General features: G+C 47.9%; 3 protein-coding genes across 7 annotated transcripts in view; 1 reads left to right on the top strand and 2 right to left on the bottom strand.

Annotated features, from left to right (window-relative positions):
- The window catches only part of LOC122368231 (polynucleotide 5'-hydroxyl-kinase NOL9-like), a 39,338-nt gene extending 29,578 nt beyond the window's left edge, over positions 1-9,760 (top strand). For all 4 annotated transcript variants that reach the window (XM_043341963.1, XM_043341964.1, XM_043341965.1 and 1 more), the window contains exons 5-8: positions 3,100-3,370; positions 4,046-4,144; positions 8,154-8,344; positions 8,990-9,760. In XM_043341963.1, coding sequence (XP_043197898.1) covers positions 3,100-3,370; positions 4,046-4,144; positions 8,154-8,344; positions 8,990-9,231 — 803 coding nt within the window. In that variant the 3' untranslated portion in view covers positions 9,232-9,760. The remainder of the gene's footprint in view (positions 1-3,099; positions 3,371-4,045; positions 4,145-8,153; positions 8,345-8,989) is intronic.
- Positions 9,761-9,793: 33 nt separating this feature from the next.
- LOC122368232 lies at positions 9,794-13,812 on the bottom strand. 2 transcript variants are annotated; one of them, XM_043341967.1, is made up of 5 exons: positions 13,641-13,812; positions 11,379-11,573; positions 11,046-11,142; positions 10,598-10,699; positions 9,794-10,030 (listed from the first exon to the last, which is right to left on the bottom strand). In XM_043341967.1, the coding sequence occupies exons 2-5, from the start codon at positions 11,540-11,542 to the stop codon at positions 9,872-9,874; spliced, it is 522 nt and encodes a 173-aa protein (XP_043197902.1). In that variant the 5' UTR covers positions 11,543-11,573; positions 13,641-13,812; the 3' UTR covers positions 9,794-9,871. The 2 variants fall into 2 exon arrangements, with proteins under 2 accessions (XP_043197902.1, XP_043197903.1); XM_043341968.1 differs by having other exon boundaries at positions 13,729-13,801.
- Positions 13,813-15,756: 1,944 nt separating this feature from the next.
- The window catches only part of LOC122368230 (polycystic kidney disease 2-like 2 protein), a 31,944-nt gene continuing 30,060 nt past the window's right edge, over positions 15,757-17,640 (bottom strand). Inside the window, exon 19 of the transcript XR_006254204.1 lies at positions 15,757-16,020. The gene's annotated coding sequence lies outside the window, so the exon portion shown is untranslated. The remainder of the gene's footprint in view (positions 16,021-17,640) is intronic.

Below are 17,640 nucleotides of genomic sequence, written 5' to 3'. Positions count from 1 at the left end.
TTTGCAATATTACGTTTGGGTTGACAAACTGTAGCATATTGAGGGAATTCCGTTATTGGTATGCCTATTATCTGGGTCAATCATCATTGATACGTACTTACTTATATTTCTGGATGGTAATATCAGCATAGGTAACTATTAAGGTATGTCACGCATCTTGGCTGATTGTGTTTCACTAATCAACAAAGCGAGCTCATTTCGGGTGCTAAAATCGAGATAGGTATTCTTTTTGAGAGCTTCAAATAGAATGGGAGTGATACCTACCTACTTTATAGTTTATGTCAATGACTCAATTCATTAATAAGTTATGTAGTTTCTATTTTTGAATCAAGCTTATGAAATATATTGCACGTATTGTTTTCCTGTCCGTCCGCCTTTCCGTAAACATGTGTTGTTTTTTCTTGAATTGGCATTGGTCGACCTGACCCCGCCCTTCGCTAGCGTCTGACCTGGCCGAGAGTGACCGCCATTCGGTGCAATTGTGCAGAGTGCAGACATTAGCTAACCAGTAACCGTTTTCCATTCAATGCGACACAGAGTAGCCAGATGCTCACCTTTTATTTACCTTTCCAAAGCGACAATATCACCGATTCAAGTCACTGTTCGCCGTCTGTTATTTGCAAGCAGTTTAGTAACAGTTTTCACGCAATTCTCCTGCCCCCCCCCCCCCCCCGCCTCCCTCCCCCGTTACCCGTCCTAATATTTTGCGCGATTTTCTGGTTTAGGTACTCCAGTGTCGAAGAGCGGCCTACGTGTTGTCATCCTTTTCCTTCTCTCCTTCCTCCTGGCCCTCCTCGGTGGCGCGCTGCTTCTCGGAGCAGCAGTCGTCTCCCGCGTGCTGGTGCTCCTCCGACGGCTTCTTGTGGTGGGAACAGTCTGAGGGCTCGCACGGACCGCCCTCCTTGCTACAGTCGCCCTCAGCACAGCTCTTCTCTTCTGTGGAAAGGAAAAACATGTCGTTCACATGTTTGTGCGCCATTCATGAACGAAAAACATACCCATACCCAAGCAACTCAAGAAGGAAGAAGCTAGAGATGTCAATCGGATACCAACTTTTTGGTATACCGATACCAAACCGATACCAACTTGGTATTTGGTATTTCAATCGTAATGTGTTTGGTATTTTGTTGGTATCATGAACCCTCAATAATGTATAAAAGGCTAAGAAATCGGTATAAAGTTGGTATTTCCCTCATTTTTTCCAAGTTGGTTTGGTTTCGGTATTTCCCCATGGGTTTGGTTGGTATTTGGTTTGGTATCGGTATTCAGATTTACCGTAATTGACATCACTAGAAGAAGCCATATTGTCTTTCATTTTTCATTAGAATTGCTCTATTTTTCTGGGAACAATAAAACACTGAAACAAAGAAAATAATATCGTGACTGTCGGCTGTTAGCGACAATGTGCCTGAGCGGGGCTGAGGTCAACCCTTGCCGGCTCGGGTAAGCCGCCGACTGTTACCGGACTGGGCCGCGGCGTGGCGACTCTCACCGGCACAAGGGTGACAATCTTCACACGACATGGTGACGCAGGGTGAACAGGATCCGTATCAGGAGGAGGACCGACTGGTGACTCTGAACCGGGCCGCCCATTTTATAGCCTCAGACGTCGGCCGTCAGGAGCGCGGTAGGCGCGGTTCACAGGATCAATATGGAGTGCATCTGTGGCCGGTCGACAGGTCTGTGTGTCTGTGTGCACGGGGGTGGTGCACAGGTGATGCGGCGGCTGCAGTGTGCGGTCGAGCAATTAGTGTGGTCGGGTACCGGCTGTGGTGGCGACGATATTACACTGGGGTAGACGCAGTGCTCTGACCAGGGGTATCAGGCATAGGCGGCGGAACGGGGAGGGCACCGGGGCACCGTGCCCCCCTTTGATTTTGGCATTTTAACATTAGCCCTATGGGCGTTGCATGGAAAGAATGGGACCAAAAGTCGGCAGTGCCCCCCCCCCTTAATTGAAGGTGTTCCGCCGCTACTGGTATCAGGGGTCGAGTATGGGGTTCCAAGGAACAGGACAGTAGGCTCAGCGAATGGTTGGACGATCGTTGCCTGGGTGACAAGGTGATGTGTGTATGTCGGTGACAGCTGATATCAAATTATCTGATTGGACTAACTGAATGATGTAGCTGTGGACTGTGCAGTAGCCACCGGACGATCGGCACGAGTAATCGCCTAATCTCCCTGCCTGTTTGATTTGCCGGCGTGGTCCAACGATATGGAAGGGAAGACGACAGGGTGATGAAAACAGACAGCGTCAGCGCGCAGGCTAAGTTCGGAGGCTGTCTTTGAGGATTCGAGGGATGGAGACTGAAGAGTCATGACAGATTATCCTTAGAGTAGATACGGGATCCCACTCCGCATGACTTCAACGTACCCAAACATTGAATTAGATGCAATTAACTGGTGAGTTGAGCGGTGTGACAATATGCGATTTCTCGCTGATGTGCAGAGGCCAGTTTTACCAACAGAAAAATATCCGCATGTCGGAATTTTTTTGCCTAAAGACCGCTTCACATACGGAGCGTAAACGCGATGGGCACGTAAGCTGATAGGGCTCCGTTTACGCTCCGTATGTGAAGCGGTCTTCAGGCAAAAAATTCCGGCAGGCGGCTTTTTTCAGTTGGTAAAACTGGCCTCTGGTCTGTGTTTTGCCAGCGTAATGCTATCGCGGTCGATTGCTTCATTGTCGCAGAGAAAAGTCGAGAATGTGCTACTTGGCGCTTGAGGAATGAGCATCATATGGTCGTTCAACCTTTCAACAACATAGACGGCATAGTTTTCTGTCAATTTCCGGGAGTTCTTAATTTTTTATCCTCAGTCAGTGAGTGTCAAACTGGTGTATTGATTTTCTTATTATGTATGTGGTCTGACACCCAAACAGACACCGCAGTCTAGGGCATAAATGTTTAACCGTGGATTCGTTTGTATTCCCCTGCAGTGGTGCAATGCGGCTCGAAAGTTTCAGGATTTAGCCGGTTTTGTGAATCACCGAATGTTCCGTTCGGTCCATGCGGCGTCCGTTGACGGCGCTCGGTGACCCTGACACACGGTATCGCCGGGTATCACGGGGTATCATGGTGGTGCTATGGTCCGTCGCAGGTCTGGGCGAGGACCTGCTGCTGGAGGTGCTGGGGATGACGCAGCCGACAGACCTGCTGGAGGTGCGGCACCCCTACAAGGACAACTTCAACTTTGCACAGCCGCTGACGCCGGCGCGGGTGAACGAGTGCGGCCGCAGCTGGCTGATCGAGCGGTACCTGCTGCCGGACGCGCCGCTCCGGCCGGCCGTCACTTACCGGTACAGCGCGCTCTACTCGCCGGGAGAGCTGACCCGGGAGCGGGCCCAGACCAGGCAGCGGTCCCAGACCAGGTGAGGACATAGACAGCGGTCCCAGACCAGGTGAGGACATAGCCAGCGGTCCCAGACCAGGTGAGGATATAGGCAGCGGTCCGAGACCAGGTGAGGACATAGACAGCGGCCCCAGACCAGGTGAGGACACAGACAGCGGTCCCAGATCAGGCAGCGGCCCCAGACCAGGTGAGGACATAGCAGCGGCCCCAGACCAGACAGCGGTCCCAGAGCAAGTGAGGACATAGACGGCGGTCCCAGACCAGGTAAGTACATAGACAGCGGCCCCACACCAGGTGAGGACATAGACAGCGGCCCTAGACCAGCCGGGGGTACTGTCAGACAGACAGCGGTCTCAGGCCAGGTAGAGCTGTCGTCTACATTCTACATACAGCGCGAACATGGACGTAGTTAGAACAAATGTAGATGTAGTTACGGCACTCCACGTATTTTTCGGCCGTTTTTGACGTCAACTGGAGATGCTGCTGCTGATCTGAGCTGCAATGAATATCCATCACAGTAATATCTCATGTGTTTAGACTTAAAAATAATGCTTGGGACTTCGTTATGTATTATTTTATTTTCTGATGTACCCACCTACTTTTGCCTCCAGTGTTCGATGCTAGTCGCTAGTGGACTGTTCACACTGTCTGCGATGTTGAATGACGTCATTAATGCTCTGTTTTCTGTCGTCAGCACGCTGGCGCCGTGGATGTACCGGCAACTGAACACGACTGCCTTCGTGGCGTCACTAGAGCAGGAGGACCGGCTTCTCTGCCAGATCACTCCTGTCTGGTCAGTGTTCCATTTTTGGGAATTTTGGGTGGAACATCACACCTAATGGGTAACATATTTTCATCCCCAAAACCAGGTAAATTGGAATTCTTTCATCTTTGAAAAATGCTCAACTCATGCTCAACAATTAACAGCCAGATTACCAGATATACCTAGCAGCGCCATATAGACAGTTAGAATAGAACTTATAGGTTTGCTACATAATACATAATTTCCATGAAAAAATCGAAATCAAGGCACAAACCCAACAACTCACCCTGACTGACAACGAAAGAAAATAACCTTGCACACTTCCAGCTGTTAATAACAAATACCTATGCTTTGAATGACCTTGATCACCTCAACTGTTTGTAAAAACCAGGCTTGTGTTCTGAATAAATGCTTTTGGATATTCATAACAACTATGATTAGTGGTTTGCTGCCAACGCAAAACGGATGAGCCGCTGCTTGCGCAAATTAAACACTAAAACACTACCTCTGTATTTCGCTTTTGACTAAGTTGCGCAGGATACGCCTACAAAATTTTCATCTTTGGACCCGCAGTCAGCTGGGCACACCCTGGCACACCCTAGGGATGAATTTAGAACTTGATTTGCTCTAACTTCTTTCATATACAAAATAGGGGTATGAGACAGGTACCAACTTATTCTACATTCATTTCTGATCCTATTGTATCAATTTCACCACAAATTATGTCCGTCAATGGCTTCTAGAGGACTTTAAAGCTCGATGCGTCGGGCCTGGCAGAGGTCCAAGATGAGAAAAGCCACCCTGCGCACACCCTAGGGATGAATTTAAACTCCGCGGGCTCTGGCTGGTTTCATAGGTAAAATAATGTTTGGAGACCGATGCCAATATATTCTGCGTTTATTTCTGATCCTATCGCATTAATTTCGCCACAAATTATGTCCGTCAATGGCTTCTAGAGGACTTTAAAGCTCGAGGCGTCGCGCCTGGTAGAGGTCCAAGATGAGAAAAGCCACCCTGGGCACACCCTAGGGATGAATTTAAAACTCCGCGGGCTCTGGCTGGTTTCATAGGCAAAATAATGTTTTGAGACCGACATTAATTTATTCTGCGTTCTTTTCTGATCATATTATATCAATTTCACCACAAATTATTTACGTTATTAGTTTTTAGATGTCTTTAAAACTCGATGCGTCGGGTCGGGCAGGGGTTCAAGATGACTGACACGCCACCCTGGCACACCCTAGGGATGAATATGAAACTCTGTGGACTCTGGCAGGTTTCATACGCGAAATGAGGTTATAAGACCGGTAATGATGTATTTTACGTTAATTTCTCATGCCTTTGCAATAATCTTACCGCTAATTATTCATTTCAATTAGTTTCTAAAGGTTTTTAAACACGAAGCGTTCGGCCGAGGGAAAGCCAAGATGAATGAAAGGATACCTTGGCACACCTCTAGGGATAAATTTAAGATACGGTATTCCCAGATCTGCCCAATACATGTTCTGAAGCTGGTAGATGGGATTAAGAAGGCCCTAGCTTTTTAATAAATTATCCCTCGCCCGTATAGGGGGGGGGGGGTCGAACGAACCACCCCCTCGTTTTTTCGAGAATAACTCGCGTAAAAAGCGGCCGATCGCGACGAAACTTTCAGGACCCTCGAGTCAATTAATTTGACACCTACTCTGAAAATCTCATATTCCTGACCCAAATGACCTTTGACCTGTGACCTGTTTCTTGAGGCCATGTTTGGCCGGAATCGCGATTCGGCGAGCCGCTAATGCGTTCCGTTCACTCCCGTTCCGTTTCGGGTGTTCTGGTCAGTTGTGCTCTCGCTTTCCCTTCCGCTTGGGGTGTCCTGATCAGCGATGCCCTCCATTCCGTTGCAGTTGCTCTGATCAGTGATCACTGATGCCCTCCGTTCTGTTGCGGGTGCTCTGATCACTGATCACTGATCATTGACGCTCTCACTCAGCACTTATCACGTGACATGATACGAAGCTACCGCTCCGTTTCGTTGGCAGCCATGAGGTCGGTGGCATCCTTTTATCATTTTTTTTTTGCATCCCGTTCCGTTCCGATATGGATGCCCTGGTTACTGGTTAGTTGCACGCTTTTTATTGCGATATTGCGTATTATGCTGTGCAGTGCACATCGTTCCGTTTGGGGTGCCCTAATCAGTGACCCTTTGTCTAGTCTCATGTAGTGCACCGTTCCTTTCGAAGAGTTGCGCTGACACCGTTTCCATTTTCACTATGCGTAATGAGTACCGACCATCGCTGGCCGTTCCGGCGTTCGGGCCGGGAGATTTCCGGCGTATGTCATGCTGCATAGTGCGACTGCAATTGCATACTCAATACTGCGTCCCGTTCCGTGTGCCCAGAGCAAAGGCACCATTTCCAGTATCATCCGGCCATTGTCATATCTGTTGAAAATGGAAAGCTCAAAGCTATACTGCGTACACTGTACGAATATTACCAGATCAGATGCGAACGAAAACTACATACTTATATTGCCGCATATTATCTCAAATATACAGTAATCTTGGAAGCGGTGCTGCCATATTGTAGGCGCAAAACGTCCCAGAGGCCAGAACACATGAGTTATACGGTTTCCGGTTTCATAGCGATCAGTTACGTCAACAAACTGCCCATCAGGGTATCATGATTTCCTAAAATTTTATGTCTGACAGTGTCACAGTGATGACCACGCCTCACGCATTACACAGTCTGAGTCAACTCTGCACTAAATCAATAATACAGGACGACAGAATGATACCCTTTGCAACGACAAAGACAGGTTCCTTCCCACTTCCTTTGCTTAAAAAAGAAAGAAAACTTCTCCACATGGCACTAGTACCAAAGCCTGCATATAGAGAGAGCTCCCTCACCCGCCCCTCCCCCACCCTCCTTAAGATATGACAACAGATTTCAACAGAATCATTGCATCTTCTGCTTCTTAAAGACCTAGTTCGCTCGCATGATGGCGACTGGCGTCGCGAGGATGGAGGTCCGCGGATGATTTTCTTTAGGAGAAATATACAGGCAGAAGGACCGTCCTGGATCCGTGCCAGTAAGCATGAGTAGGAACTTAGCAGATGCTGACGGTAATATCTGCTGTCTGCATGATGCATCTGAAACGGAAAGGAAGGCATTGATTTAAGGCTAGGAGAAGGATGGCCACTGGACAGTGCATTCAATTGTGATTTGTGACAATGCATTTTGACTTGTGAGGAAAATGAAATCTCACTGGTTGAAGTAGGTATTCATTCTTAGCTGTATAAGAGACAAGGGTGATTCTTAACTTCATTAGTCTCAATCAAACACAAAGGTTGGGATAAAATGGGACGGATTTCGAAACACTTGGCGATCAGATGCTAAAGTTATAATTCTGCCGTATATCACCCTTACCTATTTGCATCGTCTTTTTCGGTTAGTTTTGGTGGTCAGGAATGGTATGTTCTTTTATTATCAGCCAGCGTAGTGTTACGCCTTTATTGCGAAAGTGATATAGGTTTTCACTTGTTTTTTTTTTTCATCCTAGATTTTTTGGTCATCATCGTCACACCCAACCAAAATCCAATTTTAGAACACTGTGTCTGGTACGTGCTGCTCTCGTGAGCAACCGGTCGACAACAGTCAGCGTCAGTTCACAAACACTGAGCTGTCGATAGCTCCAAACGCAATAATGGTGTATACTGTTGTTCGGTGCATTAATTACAAACCCACACAACATTTGGCTGTTTATGATTCCCAGTTCAGTAATGCGCATGTGTGTAGAATTTGATCTATTTTGAATGTATCGTACCTATTCTCATGACGACTGAAGTAACGATAAATTTTTGTGATAGCTGTTGCGTTCATGATCTTCGTTAGCTGATTTGCGTTGAATGACGTCATGTGTTCCTCATAGATTACGTTTTTAAAGTTTACTATTATATCATCATCGGCAACACCACTGTTGCCCGTGCTTCTCGTGACCGACTGGGTGCCGCCCGTGCTGCTCGTGACCGACCGGGTGCCGCCCGCTCTCTCCTCAGCGTGGCGTGGTCATGTCTGGCCGTGGAGGTGATGGGTCAGCGCGTGCTGCCGCCGCACCTGATGCACGCCGTCAACGGCACCGTGGTGGCGCTGTGCCGCTCCGAGCCGGCCACCTGGCTGCGGCCCGACGACCCGTCCATGTTCGCGCTGCTGCCGCGGCCGCGCGACACGCCCACATGCCTTGGCTTCGGTACGGCGCCGTCCGGGGACGGGGCCGGAGAGGGTGCACGTGGGGGGGGGGAGGAGGGGGGTTACGGGTGATCCGTCAACTGGTAACTGTTTTGGTATCTGTGCGACTTTTCAGATGTCTGCGATTTCTGTGATGTGTATTGACCCTTACCGACTTCTTTTCCGCTTTGTTGTGTGACTATGCTTATGTTAGCCTGCATCATTGCGCGAGGGCATGTTAGGTTTAATTAGCTTCGAGTTAGTTCTGTCTAAAAGTGATTGAATTTAGTGATCGAGGCAATTTAGAGTATAGACGTGCTGTTCCTGAATTAGGTTTTCTGTCTGCCGACATGATTAGTGTGTTCTCGTGCTCGGGTAGGGCTAACGTGTTCCTGTGTCTGTCGTCACTCTGGCTGGTGTGTTGCCGCGCCTGTCACCTGTCTGACGTGCTCCCGCGCCCCGGCAGGTCTGGTGCGCCACCTCCTGTGCCTGTCACCGGTCTGACGTGTCCCCGCGCCTGTCACCTGTCTGACGTGCTCCCGCGCCCCGGCAGGTCTGGTGCGCCACCCCCTGTGCCTGTCACCGGTCTGACGTGTCCCCGTGCCACGGCAGGTCCGGTGTGTCTCCGCGCCTGTCACCGGTCTGACGTGTCCCCTTGCCCGGGCAGGTCTGGTGCGCGGCGTGGACCCGGAGCGCCGGCTGCTGTACCTGCTCACTGACTTGAGTCCGGAGCGGCTCGGCGAGGTCAACACACTGCTGCGCGGCCCGCACCACCTGCTGGACGTGTTCCTGGCCGGCAGCGGGCTGCGCTCGTGGACACCGGCGCTCACAAAGGGCGCGCCGTCCACGCCGCTGTCACAGCCCAACCAGCGAATAAAGGTGGCCCGCCGCACCGTCTTCAACCGGTAACACCGGGCCGGCGGCGGCCAAACCGAGCCGCCGAGTGAAACAGACTGTGCCTCGCCGAAACGCTGTGCGCGCCGGGCTTTCAGTGTGTGACATGTGCTGGTATGGTGCGGTGACCGATATTCAAGTGGCTCAGGACTGCCTTCAATTCTGCAGGTGTCTGGAGAAAACCCAGTCGGACCTCTCAGCATTTTTCATTGTTAGAGTATTTCATTTGGAAAACGCAGATCGACAATATGCAGAATGTGTCGCGGACCAAGAGCTGTATGCTTGAAAGCGACCAGACCCATAAGCGACAGGAGTGTCTAGCATGAATTGATTGGATGTGGAAGTAGAATGATGATGGTTAACGTCGCCATCATGTTTTGTTTTAGCAAGGCTGGGAATGGAAATCATTCGTCCAATTCCCAGTAGGTTGTTACAAGTGTGCTTACTGCTCAATGGCGCTTAGTGGTGTGCGAAAATGCAAGCAATATTCTTACACGTTGTTGTTTTCTATCCGTTTTGAACAATACACGTGTAAAAGACGCCAGCAACTCATTGGTCACTCTAGTACAAACTCGTCCACATATCGTCCTAATGTATTATTTACAAGCACACACTGCGGTTCATATAGCACATCTGCGCGACGGCGGGCTCCCGATCAATAGGCGCCTCCTTTGAACACGGAGCGGTTCTGGAAGCCGCGGTCGTAGTAGTCCCAGTGGTGCTGGCGGTCGCCCGTGTTGGGGAAGCCCTCCTGGCCGGGCAGCACGGCCTGGCGCGACACGTGCACCTTCCAGCCGCCGCGGCGCGTCCAGTCCTGACGGCGGAGCGGGTTCGTTCGTTCGTTCATTAGGGTTTACGGGCGCGTCGACTGCGGTGATCATTTTGCGCCCATAATGCTGTACTGGTAAAGCGGATATGTCAACAGAGAACTGACGAACTGAAGAAGGCTAGAACTACTTGAGATACGTTATACTAGTAAAACTGGCAGCGGGTGGCGGTCGTCACATGTGGGCCACATGGCGGCCAAAGATATCGGTGAGGAGGGTGGGTGGCCAACTGCAGCGGTGATGTAACGAGATCTACTTACTTACGACGAACGTCGCAAAACCATCACAACGTGGGGCGTGTGTAAATGTGTAACGGTCGCATGTAATGTGAACATCAAGTTATTCTAAATGAAAACTAACGTTCAAGGGAAAAATTTCAAGGGAAACACATTTTTCAATGATTTCTTTATTGCTTTTACAACCAAGTACGAGAACAATTATTGGCGATGAAAGGAAAATTTATAAACACCTATGTAGCTATTAGTCCCGACTGTCCAGAAGCCCAAAAGTATGACTCCGTCGAACCCCCACTGCTGACTGTGAAAGTGACTCACGTTCTTCGAGTACTTGAAGTAGTAGTGAGCGGCGTAGACAGATCCCAGGAACATCAGCATTTTCCCTGTGTACCAGCGAGCCATGAAGGCGCCTTTCACGCCCTGAAAGCACAAGTGCGCCTCTGTGATCCGGGGGTACCGACCATAACTGGAATCGAGTAGACTGCATTACCGTTTAATACATATTAGGGCTAGACGAGTAAGTAAGGGTATGAGATAGAATACCATAGCTTTTAATTTGGCTAAATATTAAACTTGCGCTGGAGCCTTGAAACCATTTCTACCTATAAATGTGCGTTGACTCGGCAATATTCATCAGCATTCAATACAAAATAGGGATTGGTCGATTTTTTCGCGCTTTACGGATGCGTTAAAATTACCAAACACAATTGCACCTGCTTGTGTGACCAACACGGCTCACACCGTTTAAACCGCTGAACGAACGTACCATGACTGGCTGCAGTTTCTCGAAGAGCGTGTTGAGAGGCCACTTGTAAAACCGGCGGATGGGATTTGTGATCTCGTTGAAGTACTCTGGAACATACCTGCAAAAATTTAGCTGTTAAACCCTGCCAGCTTAACCAGCACGAGTAATATCGACCGCATACAAAGTTAAAACCACGCAATGCTAAGAAAAGTACCAGCTGTTCAGCCTAGATTGAAATAAACTGCCCAATGAGGTAAGCCACGTTATGGTGGGTTTCAGCTGATGTGACTGGGTTGTTTCTAGCCACATGTCAAAAAGTGACTGTCTATGTTGGGTACCCCCGCGCCTGCCGACCTGGGCTCATTGGGCGAGAGGTGCTGGTCCTTGAGCCACTGGGCTCGCCACTTGCGGTCCTCAGCCGACATCTGGATGAGCCGCTCGCGCACATTCTTGCAGCGGCCCTCGATGGACATGGGCTGCACGCCGCCCGTGGCCGACGCCGGCAGAGAGGATGTCATGATCGGGCGCTGCTGCTACTGCCCCCTCTTTCTGGAACAGCACAATACAAATCGTCATATCGATGGTGCACATTAGCATGAACCTCATAGAAGAAACTATGAAGATTGCAGGCTCTTCGTATCTTCACTTTATGATAATCATGATGTGAGGATATGAAACCTAGCTGATATTGATGTAATAAAATTGAATACCTACAATACCATGATCCATTGAAGAGGAAAGCATAGAAATTGCACTCAAATGAAGAATGGTCTGGCTACACTATGCGGGATCCTAGGTCCGTGATCTGCGTTTTGTAGGGTTTTGCGGGAAATCGGTACGCAGGTCAAGTTCAGCTGATAGAAAATACACAGGGTCGGCTACACTGGGGTCACGCAGATTCAGTCAAGGAACTCCCGGACGTTCAGTACAGGAAATGCTGGATAGTCAGGACAGTCAGGATGTTCCGTACTGATATAAAGTTCAGAGCTACAAACTTTTTTGCAGAGTCTGCGAGATTGCGTGATATGGCAGTTGTTGGCGCACTTGGTGGCGCACTGTATGAATCCAAGTGATGTAACTGATAATTGTTTCTTTAATTTTCATGTGTTTTTGATGTTTTATTAACAAGATGTACTATTTATCGATAAAATAGTATAGTAGGTAGCAAACTTAAGCGTTTGTTGCGAAACCATTTATCAGTTGTTATCATTTCGTCAGCGTACAATAATTCACGGAAATTTTGGAAAATCGTAGAAGCCGATGTCAAGGGAGTTTCGCATTCACGGATCTGCAGATCACGCACGTACTTTCCTGGACAGTCACCCATAGTGTAGCTCAGCCTTAAAAGTAAAGCAAGCTCAGGGCATTAGCATAGCATCATGAACAACAAAATGACAAGATAATCACTACGTTTCCATGACACGTCAGTTGGGCAAACTAGACTTTTGGAATCAAAATATGGAGGCATCAATAATTTGATTCTGGTGCATCAATAATTTGATTCTGGTGGGAGGAGCCATGACCAAATATGGGCATGGAATCAATTTTTTGATTCATTTGGGTACACTTTTGACTTCAAATGTATCGTTACGGTTGAAAAAAGGCCCATGACGGTGAGATTTTTCTCTAAAAAGGTAGAAAAATGTGGTAGGTTTGCAAAAAGTGTTACCCCAAAACTAAGAAATTGTCCCTTTGGCCTTGTGAATGGGAATAAGACAGGGCCACTGTCCATCACGTAAGAGCTGTTTTGAGGAAATCACACTGTATGTTATTTTTGTATCATGAATCACATACTAACCAATCAGTATTTGTGTAAAATGGCAAAATGAAATTTTCAAACCCCTAATTATCATTATTTTAGTGCTTTTATATTTATTATATGGTTTTTACCTGTTGCTTCAGTTTTTGTATTCTTGACCTTTAAAAATTGTGAATTGTTATCAAACGTAGTGAAGGTAAAGTACAACAATGCTATAGGTATCTGTTGTGGTGCTGAGGATACCACTAAATGAGAATAATAGCAAGATAAATATTGTATTCTTGCAAGTCATTGTTGCCTATCTGTTAACATTACCTGTGAATCAAAATAATGATTAGCCAGCTGATGGGGAATCAATATTATGATTATCTGTATGAAGTGAATCAATTTCTTGATTGCCTTTCACTACCTATAGAATTCAAATTGTTATGATAGGAGCAATATTATTTTGCTTAGGAGATAGTTCCAGCATTTCTGTTCAAGGTCAGGCATGCTCCTTCTTGAAACACTCTCTTATTTTTATGTGATTGGTAAGTTAGAAATGGTCTGCATTTATGCCCAAATATGGTCATAAGGAATCAATCTTTTGATGCCTCCATATTTTGATTCCAAAGGTCTAGTTTGCCCAACTGACGTCTAAATCGATTTAGCGAAATTTCACGTGCGTTTTTCGGAAACTATTTACCTTAAGCAAAAAATGAGCATATATATGGTTTTAGCTAGCACCTAATCCTATAGTTACATTTTCAAATTATACCTAAATGTCATGATGGAGCAAATCCATTCTTCAAAATCGGCTTAGCTTGTGCCATGGAACGTAGCCATTGAACTGCAAAAAAGTGAATGAAATAACTTACCTAATAATTGAAATTTGAGATTATATGATATTTGTGCTATATTTTGTGTAAAATCTACAAACTTCCCCCACTTCGCGGCCGCGCGTACCTATATAAATACCATAAATACCAAAGCCAAAAGAAATACACCAAAATACACTTCCGCAGACTTGCCTAAATACAAACTGAGACACAGACTGCGCAGGTGATTCAAATAGAAAAGTGGTAGCATAATTCCTTCACTGAAGTGGACTGAAGTCAAAGCTTTCTTTTACTTGTATTTCCACAACATAGCCGGCCTTCAGGAATCAGGGGTTTCATATTGCACATGATAATTCTCTACATCAAGTGATAGATTGTGATAGATTGATTTTCTACGTACCGTAATCAGGCACGCATCCAGGATTTCGCAAGGGGGGGGGGGGCGACAGTCGAGAAGGGCCCGAAGGGCAGCCGAGAAGGGCCACTTATTTTTTGACTCAATGATGCTGAATCGATAGGTAAAGTCCACTGTCCACAGCTGAAGTAATGCGCGGTTTCAGTCATGAGTAGGTATGTTTTGCAGTTCTGAAGCTTAGGAACGATTAGCCATACTGCAATGAACCTTTGAATGTTGCTTACATACATCCTTGCAGCTGCAACTTTATCTATTGACGTCTTCTTTTCGATCACTCCGCATTAGAAAATCGCCAATCAAAGCCATCCGTTGAGATTGGTAAAATCGCACATTACTTTAGCGGTGGGCTGTAATGTACCTCTATAGACTATATCGCATGTGGAATAACAGGCCTTAGGCATTCGGAATGTAACTATACCGCCTCTGACTTTGAGCCCAAGCACTTCCCAGTAAACATGCCGACGTCGGCCCGACGTCGGCCGACGTCGGGGTGACGTCGGCAACTCGGCATCGGCATGCCGACGTCGGCCCGACGTCAGTCCAGCCTCGGCACGACGTCGGCTGGATGTCGGATATGCCCGCATGTTCCGACGTCCAGCCGAGGTCCAGCCGACATCGGGCCGACGTCAGACCGAGATCAATTGCTGAGGTCCAGCCGACGTCGGGCCGACGTCGGGGCGACTTCGGACCGACATCGGCCGCTGTTTTGACCGTTAAAATAATATAAAATACATGTTTCATGTTTCATAAAGAGCTTCTGTATTCAAAATATCCTCAGGAAACCCAAATCTTCCTCCACGCCGCAACCCCCTGATCCGGACTGGACGGGAAACTTTATCCCATTTGGGATTGCCCGTAAGCCGAGCTCGCCCGTAGCCGGGTGCGGTGAGTGCTTGGGGGCTGCTCGGCCTATCCTTTGGTCAGGCTCAGCCCCGGCAACTCACCAGGGCCGGGCCCAGTTCATATAGAAAGGCCAGTCGGCAAGTGTCACTTTGCCAAAGTGCCACTTATCAAAGGGACACTTTGGGAAACGTTGGTGCAGGTGTGTAAGAGTGGCTATATGAATCCATTGTGGGGTCGCCCTTTCCAATAAGTGTCACGTAACAGCAATGGGACCAGGGACTCTATATGAACTGGACCCAGAGTGCTCGCCAAGAAGACCAATGTCTCCATCCTATGATCCTTCCGGCTCTGAGATGGTGTTGTCGGACCGAAAGGGCATAACCCAACAAAACAAACCGATCTCGTTAGCTGGCTGCGTGGTGTAGTGGTTAACGCACTAACCTCGCGTTCGAATGACACGAGGTTCGAATCTCATCGCCGGCCGGTGCTTTTGGCGTGTTGTCTCAGTAAACATGCCGACGTCGGCGACTGGGGGGCTCGATTCCCGCCGCCGGTTGATATTTTTGGCGCGTTGTCCCAATAAACATGCCGACGTCGGCCCCGTCGGTCCAATGACAAACGATCTCGTCAACCTCGGCAAACGATCTCGGCCCGACGTCGGCTCGACGTCGGCTGGACTTCGGCTGGACGTCGGAACATGCGGGCATATCCGACGTCCAGCCGATGTCGGGCCGAGGTTGAACCGACGTTGGGCCGACGTCGGGCCGAGCCTCGGCCCGACGTCGGGCCGACGTCGGCATGTTTACTGGGTTACTACCCGTTTCGTTCCTGAATAAAGCTTCTGATGAAAATGGACGATGATTTGGTAAGAATTTGCTACGGTGGTGAACACGCGTGAAAAGGGCTGATGTGTTTATTCAACCGAAATAACATGCGGCCGCAGAACACTTTTACCATTTGATATCGTCATATGGATACAATCGGTAGGCATTCTTCAGAACAACGATGAATCATAGCAAAACGTTAACATCCACGTTAACGGTTAATACGCCAGCTATTAGGTGGCTAACGGCTCACTTAAAACTGTGCTAATTAAAACACAATCCTGGGTTCATTTGCATCAGAAGCATGGTGATCGTGATGCGTTGTGACATCAAACATCTGTAAAGAAAAAGACCGAGAAGTTAAGGCATTGATAGGTAGGTACACATTAACCCTCGCATGTGTGCGGCGTTTGCCAGCTTCTAATGTGTAGGGGGGGGGGTCGGTTGGACCCCCCTTGCCGTTTGGCCCCTGATCGAGCTAGAGCTTCGCGGAAAAAACGAGCGTGTTGCCCGTGACGAGAGGAAGCCGATGATACCAAATTTTAAGGTCCTAGGTCATTGGTTGACCTTCCAGGTCAGGTCAATGACCCAAAGTCGGGAAAATCGGGACCTGTTAGAAAGTCGTAAAGTGTGGCTGCTAAGAGGTTTTTCGGGGTGCTGATGACGAATATCGTGTTAGTTTGATCACAGATGATGTCTTTAAGCATTTAGACCAGGTCGGGTCAGGTCAGGTCAGGTCAACCAGTAGGCGTCGTGACGGGTATTCGTAGTACGTGTCAACCGCCTCTGACAGCTTCGTAACATGTTACGAAGTCACCAAAACTACTTCGTAAATGTTCAAATGGTTGCTAAATTCGAATTCAGCTCCAAAAACTAGCCTAGAAACATGTAAAACTCGAAAAAGTGAACCGAGGTCACCCGAGGTCACCAAAGGTCAATGACCTGACCTGACCTTCAGGTGACCTCGACACCCACCCTAATGTATGGGAGCAACATCAAATCACATGTTTGAACGTTTGAAACCACGAAAAGCTTGCAAACGCGCGGCTAATGCGAGCCGACATACGCGAAATCGCGATTCCGGCCAAACATGGTCTCGGAAAAGAGGTCACAGGTCAAAGGTCATTTGGGTCATGGTCATGAAATTTTCAGAGTAGGTGTAAAATTGATGAATGCGAGGCTACTGAAAGTTTCGTCGCGATCGGCCGCTTTTTACGCGAGTTAGGGGAAGTTGGGGCAATGCCGGAGTTGGGGCAAAGCCGAAATTCGAGATATTTCGAAAACCGTAAGACATGGATGCCACCTGTCAGTGATGCTCTGAAGCTTAAACTACAATTATCGCATGTTTGTTACGAGTCGTCATTCGGAATACTTCGACTGTGAGGGCGCCAAGAGCGTTTTCAAGGTACGTTTCCCTTGTACTACATGCGCCTTTGAAGCTGCATTTCTTACTCATTATGCTACCGTTTGTCTGGCCAATTCGGTCAAGTAATCTTTAGCATGTCTTTGCATAAGTGTGCTGCCTATTTGAAATTTATACAGCACGTTGAAAAGTTATGGGCCTGCAAATGAAAGTATGGCAGGCTGGGGTAATGCCGAAAACGTGCGATTACGCACGTGTTAAAAGCACGCTACGTGGACTTTACTGCTGTAGAATAGCAACGCGTATTTTTAGTCACACAAATTACACTTTCAACCGACACAACGGCCTGTTACCTATAAGGAATGATTTACCTGGCATGTTCTTATTATATCACACAATTATAACTTCCAGTGTGCACCGCGTCCTCAAGCTCTTAAAACGCGTGTCAGCTTTGATCAATTCTGGATAAAGTTTGAGATAAAATGGCAAAACATCAATGTCGGCATTCCCCGTAGATCATTTCTCCCATTTTCGGCTTTCCCCGCAGTCCGGGGCAACGCCGAAAAAGTCACTTCTTTGATATTTTTAGTTTGT

This window comes from Amphibalanus amphitrite, unplaced genomic scaffold (assembly GCF_019059575.1).
Source record: "Amphibalanus amphitrite isolate SeventyFive unplaced genomic scaffold, NRLGWU_Aamphi_draft 000933F_arrow, whole genome shotgun sequence".
Lineage (NCBI taxonomy): Eukaryota > Metazoa > Arthropoda > Thecostraca > Balanomorpha > Balanidae > Amphibalanus > Amphibalanus amphitrite.
Note: the sequence above shows the minus strand (reverse complement) of the source record. Positions and strands in the feature narration are given on the sequence as shown.